We start from the raw sequence: 6,841 nt of genomic DNA on the forward strand, positions 1-6,841 counted from the left end.
CTGGGGAATGAGGGGTCCTGAAGAGGGACATGGAGCCTCTTCGAGGCTGGGAGCCGCCCCCCTGGAGCCTGACACCCAAGGCTGATGCCCTGAGCCAGGTGAGTCCCCCGAGCCTGTGTGTGTCTGTGTGTCTGTGTCCCAGGGCTCCCTGGTGTCCCCAGTCCTGGCCCCTGGGTGTGCTCCTGCCCTCTCTGCGGACCCTGCCCTGGGCCATATCCACTTCCTGTCTCACATGGGCTTTTGTCCCCCAGCACTGTCCCTCTGGACTGACGCAGCCCCTGGCACCCAGTCCCCTGATCCCACAGTATGGGGGAGCAGAGTGGCAGGAAGCCATACCCACCAGCCGCGGAAATGCTCCTCTCCTCTGTGGACACCCTTCCCCTGCCACCCTTTTCAGGGCCCACAGGCCAGCCCCCGTGGCAGGAGGCTGCTCTTGGAAAGCAGGTGGTCAGGGAACCCCACCCATCTCCTCCACCCTCCGCCTGCAGCCTGGCTGATAGTTGATAAGATGAACTCCTTACTTGTGCAGAGGGCGGCTCCATGACCCTGCTGGGCGGGCTGCTGGCCCAGGCCATTGCTCCTCCCACACTGGAACTGGGTTCCCCGGATAGCCCCCCTCACCCCCAGGCCCAGAGCCACGTGTGTCCCCTGCCGGGCCGGTGACTCCTCCAGCCATCCCTGCTCTGACCCTGCGGTTCCCCAAGGGCTGTTGCTGCCCCATTTCACAGAGGGTGAGCCTGAGGCCCCAGGGGCCGCCCTGGCAACTGCTCTCCTCCATGCGGATCCTGTCTCCTGCAGGCCCTGTACCTGCTCCTCCTGGGGTCCCTCCCCTGTGCCCTGGCCATGGCCCCGTGCAAAGAGGAAGAGTATCCAGTAGGGTCCGAATGCTGTCCCAAGTGTAGCCCAGGTAGGTGCATTCCTGGAGGGACCCACCCCTTCCCTGCCTGGGGCCCATACCTCAGCTCATGCTCCACCCCCTGGGGCCATCTGAACCCCCCGGGGGCAGGAGCACGAACAGGGGAGAGCTGAGTGCCTCCCCCCCAGCTTTGACTCTTCCTCCCAAGACCCTCACAGCTGCAGTGCACAGGGATGTGGCCTGGGGACCCAGCCGGCCCATTTATGGCCAGAAGCTGGGGCCCAGAGCCGGCATGGGGTACGGTCACGCCCACATGCACCAGGACGTTCCCACTCCCCCCGACCCCCCGCCAGAGCTGGCTCACTGGTGAGAGGCAGCTGACGCGATGTGCAGTGTGGGGGACAGCTCAGGTGCCTTTCAGTGTCTGGGGGGTGTCCTGCCTGCTGGGGGCTTCCAGGCAACAGGCCAGGTGAGCACCCACGGGGCCCTCCCCAGGCCCAAGTGACACAGCCGTGCTGGGCGCAGGTTACCGGGTGAAGGAGGCCTGTGGGGAGCTGACTGGCACGCTTTGTGTTCCCTGTGACCCCGGGACCTACACAGCCCACCTCAATGGCCTGAGTGAGTGTCTGCAGTGCCGAGTGTGTGACCCAGGTAAGGGCCCTGGCCGCAGCCGCCATCCCGCTCGGGCCCCACGTCCTGCTGCTGCGGGGCACCCACAGGGCCTGGGGGACTGGACCTTGTCCACCCACAGTGTGCAGGGTCTCAGGACCGCAGCCCCCACACCACACCCCTGAGGGCCCCTCCTCGTGGCCCAGCACTCGGACCCTCGCCTTCTTCCTGCCAGGTGGTCTGGGGTGGAGGGACCCCAGGAGGAAAAGCAGGACCCAGGAGAAGGCCGCAGTGCTTTTGGGTCCAGCCAGGTGGGGGTGAGGGCTTGGAGCCTCGGGCTCACCCACACATCCTCGATGCCCTGAAAAAAGCACCTGTTTCATCGGGCTGAGGTTGAGGTGCTGATGGCAGACGAGGCTGTCGCTCAGCAGGGGCTCGGGGGTGAGCCCAGGCCCAGCACAGCCCCCCCCCCACTGCCAGCTCAGGCAGGGGGCTCTCACCTTTCCCTCGCTGCCCTCTGCCTCGCCTGCTTGCAGCGTGGGACCCTGTCCGAGGTGGGGCCGCTTCAGGTGTGGGTGGCCTAGGGCTGGGACCTGCCTTCAGGGACTGCCCCATGGCTGACTGTGGTTCTTGCTTCCTGTGTGGGCCCCGCGGGGACAAGGCCGTTTCCCCACCAGTCAGCTCCCCTCCTGAGGACACCCTTCTACCACCCTCCGGACAGCTGGTCCCTCCTCCTTTTCCAGCCCTTGGTGCTGAGGCTCAGGTCCCTCAGAGCCCCGAGGGACATACCCTGTGCCCAGCGGGAGCACGCCCGGGTCTGGGCTGGGCAGGGCCTGCACTTGGCCGGGTCCTCAGGCAGGAGCACAGCTGGACCCGGACACACACACCAGGCTGCAAAGCTGGGCTGGGGAGCCGGTCACCAACCCGTCCCCAGACCCCCGGCAGGAGCCCAGAGGCCTGTGGCTGCTGTCCAGGCCTCTGCTTGGTCTCCTCCTGGGACGGGGTGCTCAGCACTGGCCATGGCAGCCCATATGGCTGCTCTCAGCTCCTTCTCTTGGGTCCCAGCCATGGGCCTGGTGACCAGGCAGAAGTGCTCCCGAAAAGAGAACACTGTGTGCGTCTGTGACCAGGGCCACTTCTGCATCAGTGAGGATGGGGACGACTGTGCCGAGTGCCGTCCGCACACGCCCTGCCAACCTGGCCAGAGGGTGCGGGCCAGAGGTGAGCCGCAGACCCTGGGTGCCCCGACCCCCGGTCTCTACTCAGCGGCAGAGCTGAGCGGCACCCCCTTAAGAGACAGACCCCAGACCCAGCCTCCCTCCTGGCCTGGGCCCCTGCTCCCCTCTGCCCGGCCCTCTCATTTCTCAGGCACCGAGTGGCATGACAGGATGTGTGAAGACTGCCCTCCCGGGACCTTCTCGGCCAGTGGGGCCCTGGAGGAGTGTCAGCCCTGGAGCACGTAGGTGATCCTGGGGTGGTCTTAGCCCCACGTCCCCAGGAGGGGCTCCTCCATGCTCCCCTGGCAGATAAGGGCCCTCCTCCAGTGGAAACTCCAGGGATCTCCCCTGCTGCTCCCCATCATGTGCCGGCCTTCAGGAGAGAAGCTGCCGGACCCCGTGGCTCACACCCCCTATCACGGTAGCTGATGTGAGCTTCTTGGAGGCCAAGGATGGATCTTCTCTCCTGGGGCAGATCTGGAGGGAGCTGGTGCCCGATTCCCGGGGCCCCTGTGGCTCTGGGGTGTCCCCAGATGCCAGGGCTGTGGGGGGCTCCCAGTGAATCTGGAGTCAGGGGAAGGCTGTCAGGAAGTTTCTCAAAGTGAGGACCTTGTTCTTTCTGTGACGGAATCCCCCGAATGCCCATCCCCGGGTCCTGGGGGGAGCCTGGGGTGACTAGATGTGGCCGATGTCGGGAGAAGGGAACAGGTTCTCTCTTCCACCATCCTGCCTCTCCCAGGTTGTCCCTCTGTCTGCCACACTGGCTCCGAGGTTGCGTCCCCCTGACCAGGGCTCTCTCCGCCCTGTCTCCTTGGGCCCCATCCCCACCCCTCTCCCTGGGCATCCCTGTTTACCCACCTCTTCCTTCCCTTCCTCCGTCTGCCCGTAGCGGTGAGGCCTGAAAGGAGGCCATACCCGAGCTCCCCCCCCCCGTCTCCCCCGCCCCGGCCTGGAGCCACCGGAGCAGGGGCTGTGGGCGGCCGCCCGCCCTGCCGCAGACCCTCCCGGCTCTGAGCGCCAGGCCCCGCGCCCGAGCTGCTCCGGGCCCTCCCCGCTGCTCTCTCCTAGGTGTAGCGGCCCTTTCCAGACACAAGCCGACCCTGGGACCAGCAGCTCAGATGTCACGTGTTCGTCCTGGGGCCTTTATGTTTTTGTGAGCAGTCTTGTCATAGTGGGGCTCTGTGTCCTCACAATCCTCGGGATGAGGATGAAAAAGAGACAGTCGCCTGGTGAGCATGGTGCTGGGTCCCATCGGGGCTCCGGGCCCAGCAGTGGCATCTCCCCACTCTCTCCCTCTAAGGTGGGGAGGCAGCCGGCAGGAGCATCTCCAGGACTCCTTGGCTCCTCTCAGGGGGGCTGTGCCGGCCTGGGGATGTGGGCTTCCCACTGAGCGGGAGTCCTGATGTCATGGGATCACCAGGGGTGGAGGGATGGGAGGACAGGGCCCCCTGCCGCCCCCATGCTCACTCCCGACCACGGACCCCGAGTCCCCGTCTGCCCTCAGGGCAGAGAAGCACCGGGCAGGCTGCAGACAGAGTGGGGGAGCACGGGGAGGGGGTTGGAGGGGCAGCAGCAGGCCTGCCACGGGCGAGGCCGAGTGCCCCCGCGAGGCCACATAGCATTCATCCATTCCGCCCCTGCCCACTGACCCGCCTGCTGTGGGCTCCACATCTGGCCAGGCCCCAGCTCTGTAGACCCAGCTCTGGCCTTTGGGGAGCCCCAGGCGTGCCTGTGAGGGAGCAGGCACTCAGCAAAGCAGTCCAGATGGGGACGGTCGCCCACCTTCTTGGGCTACTGTCAGCTAATGTGTCCTGGGTCCTCACACCGGGGCCCCCAGGCTGCAGGCAGGTCTCGGGGTCCCAGGCTCTGAGCGATTCTGGGGCACCTGCTCCCTGAGGGGTAGGGGACCCTCCTCTGTGAAGTGCTCACTCCCTTTCCCTGGATGACCATCACTGGAGTGAGTTAGGGACAGGGTTTGGCAGCTGGGCACTCGGGCAGGAGGTGCCCCATGTTGGCCCACGTCCTGGGCCCTCTGCTGGACAAGTCCAGCAAGGAGTCTTGTCCACATGGGTTTGGCCTATACCCCAGAGGGCCCTTCTCGCAGGGAAAGCCACAGCGGGAGAAGCCAGGAGCTCGGATCCCTCCAGCCCCCGTCACTGTGACAGTGTCTCTGTTTTGCAGGGGGACCCACCAAGGCGACATTATTTCACCAGGTATTACTGACCATTCCCACCCGCCCCTGACACACTGGAGATGATGCTGTTGGGCGGGTGGGGGTCCCAGTTCTCGGAGGGCCCTGAGTCCTTAGTGTAAGGCCAAGCCAACTCGGGAAGGGAGGCCCCAGTCCTCCCCTTAGAAACCCAATGACCCTGAGCACTACAAGGTCCCCCAGCTGGACACAGGGCGGGCAGGCTCACCAAGAAAGACACTTAAATTCCAGCCCAGAAGGCACTAGTGAGGCGCTAGTCACATCACAGAAGGGGATGCTGGGTCTGTCCATCCAGGTCCTGCGGGCCCCACCGGATGTCACCACGGTGGCTATGGAGGAGACAGCGCCCGTGTCCCCCGGGAGGGAATGACCCACTCACGGATCGATGGCTCCAGGAGGCAGATGTCTGAGCCATCTTGGGCTGTGCCTGCTAGAAGCTGCCAGGCCCCCAGGGGCAGAATGTGGACCGTCTCTGGGCTTGCTTCACACTCTACCCAGCACAGGAAGACCGGCCACTGCTCAGGGGGCTTTGGGGACCCCATGTGTCTCCCGTCCATTTCATGAGGGGCCCAGAGCCCTCTGCTCACCTCTGTGCTGTCCTCCTGAGGACATGGTCATAAGCCTCTCTTGGCTTCGAGCCCTGCTCACCCCCCAACCCTCAGAGCCTCAGCTTGTCCATCTGTAGGATGGGCCTGCTAGCACCTACCTCATGGCTGAGGCGACACGGGACGGACCACAAATGCGGCATGATATGAATGACCATCAGGAATGATTTCTAAATGGGATTGGTTTGCTCAACAAATCAAAATTGTTTTTTAATTTTTCATTAAAAAGTATACTTTACAGATGCTTTGAGAGTGTGTGAATATCCTGTTTCTCCCGAAACTTCCACCCACTGATGAGTTTTGCCTGAATAGCGAGTTTTGAGGATTTCCAGTCGGTGGTGTGATTGCCCCCCTTCTCGGCGTGCTGGTGAGTCAGCATCCGTGGACGGAAGAGCTTCCCTGCGCCCTTTAGCCCGTCACGCAGTGCCCCACGCTTCCTATTTCAACAGTGCATTCTAATACGTTACTGTCATAATTCTGGGGGCTCACGCGGTCCCAGATTTGTCTTACAAGACGCCCTTCGACTCGTTTCTGAGCCACAGGTCCTACTCTGTCCCTGAGAATACTCAACCCAGCGACATCCCGGTGACAATGAGCATAGCAGGCCCACAGGCTGGCTTCTAAGACATCCTCCATCAAAACCACTGGGCTGTTCACAGGAGCGGCTTGTCCCTGGCCAGGGCCTCGGGAAGGGGTCACGTCCAGGACAGGCTCACAGTGCAATCTCCCTTCAAACAACGTTCCCAGTGTTAGATGCAGCCGCTCTAACCATCACCCATCAGCCCAAAGCGCCCCCAGAGGGTCCCACCTGAGGGTCATGACCAAGTCCACATACGTCACTGTCTTGCCTGCCCACGGCCACTGCGGCCACCACAACGCCTCATCCCAGTGTCTGAGCAGCGTGAGGTTGGGCAACGGCTCGGCACCCCTGGACCAGCGTGCCCGGCGCGGTGTCCTTGGGGTCACTGGTGCAGGCTGACAGCCAGGCTCACCAAGAAGGACACTTCACGTCCGGCCCAGAAGGTGCCAGTGAGGGGCTAGTCACCTCACAGGCATTTCCTGACCTTTGAAAGCACCAAAGAATTCAACAGGTAACATCCCCCAAAACACATTTTTACAAACAGCACATTCAGCGACTCGGCTCCGAGCCCTCACCACATTTTAGCCCTTTTGAGTCCTTCTGCGTATTTCCTGCCCCCATTCTATCAGGAGCCTTTTTTTGAGAAACACAGATCCAAGGGTTTTAACACGGCCACGGAGGAGATGCCCAAAGGATTCCAGAGACCAGCCCAGAGCCTCCGCCAGGAGCTCAGGAATATGGGGGGGGGGGGGAGGCGACACGGGG

At 63.4% G+C, this 6,841-nt stretch overlaps 1 protein-coding gene across 9 annotated transcripts; it reads left to right on the forward strand.

Moving 5' to 3' along the window:
- Positions 1–5,739, forward strand: TNFRSF14 (TNF receptor superfamily member 14). Of its 9 annotated transcripts, none has more exons than XM_081809615.1 (8): positions 1–98; positions 799–907; positions 1,352–1,507; positions 2,531–2,686; positions 2,834–2,924; positions 3,751–3,911; positions 4,787–4,895; positions 5,187–5,739. In XM_081809615.1, the coding sequence occupies exons 1-8, from the start codon at positions 30–32 to the stop codon at positions 5,299–5,301; spliced, it is 966 nt and encodes a 321-aa protein (XP_081665741.1). In that variant the 5' UTR covers positions 1–29; the 3' UTR covers positions 5,302–5,739. The 9 variants fall into 9 exon arrangements, with proteins under 9 accessions (XP_081665741.1, XP_030873074.1, XP_081665743.1 ...); XM_031017214.2 differs by having other exon boundaries at positions 4,864–4,895; XM_081809617.1 differs by having other exon boundaries at positions 1,352–1,474.
- The last annotated feature ends 1,102 nt before the right edge of the window (positions 5,740–6,841 follow it).

Source organism: Leptonychotes weddellii, unplaced genomic scaffold (genome assembly GCF_054177405.1).
Source record: "Leptonychotes weddellii isolate Sample4059 unplaced genomic scaffold, ASM5417740v2 HiC_scaffold_11405, whole genome shotgun sequence".
NCBI classification, from domain to species: Eukaryota; Metazoa; Chordata; class Mammalia; order Carnivora; family Phocidae; genus Leptonychotes; species Leptonychotes weddellii.

Excerpts from the sequence above, each read along its gene's own strand:
- TNFRSF14 (XM_081809608.1), top strand. The coding sequence starts at position 30 with ATGGAGCCTCTTCGAGGCTGGGAGCCGCCCCCCTGGAGCCTGACACCC. Across the intron at positions 908-1,351 it reads CTGTCCCAAGTGTAGCCCAG|GCCCAAGTGACACAGCCGTG; the intron begins GTAGGTGCATTC and ends GGCCCTCCCCAG. Across the intron at positions 1,508-2,530 it reads GTGCCGAGTGTGTGACCCAG|CCATGGGCCTGGTGACCAGG; the intron begins GTAAGGGCCCTG and ends CTTGGGTCCCAG.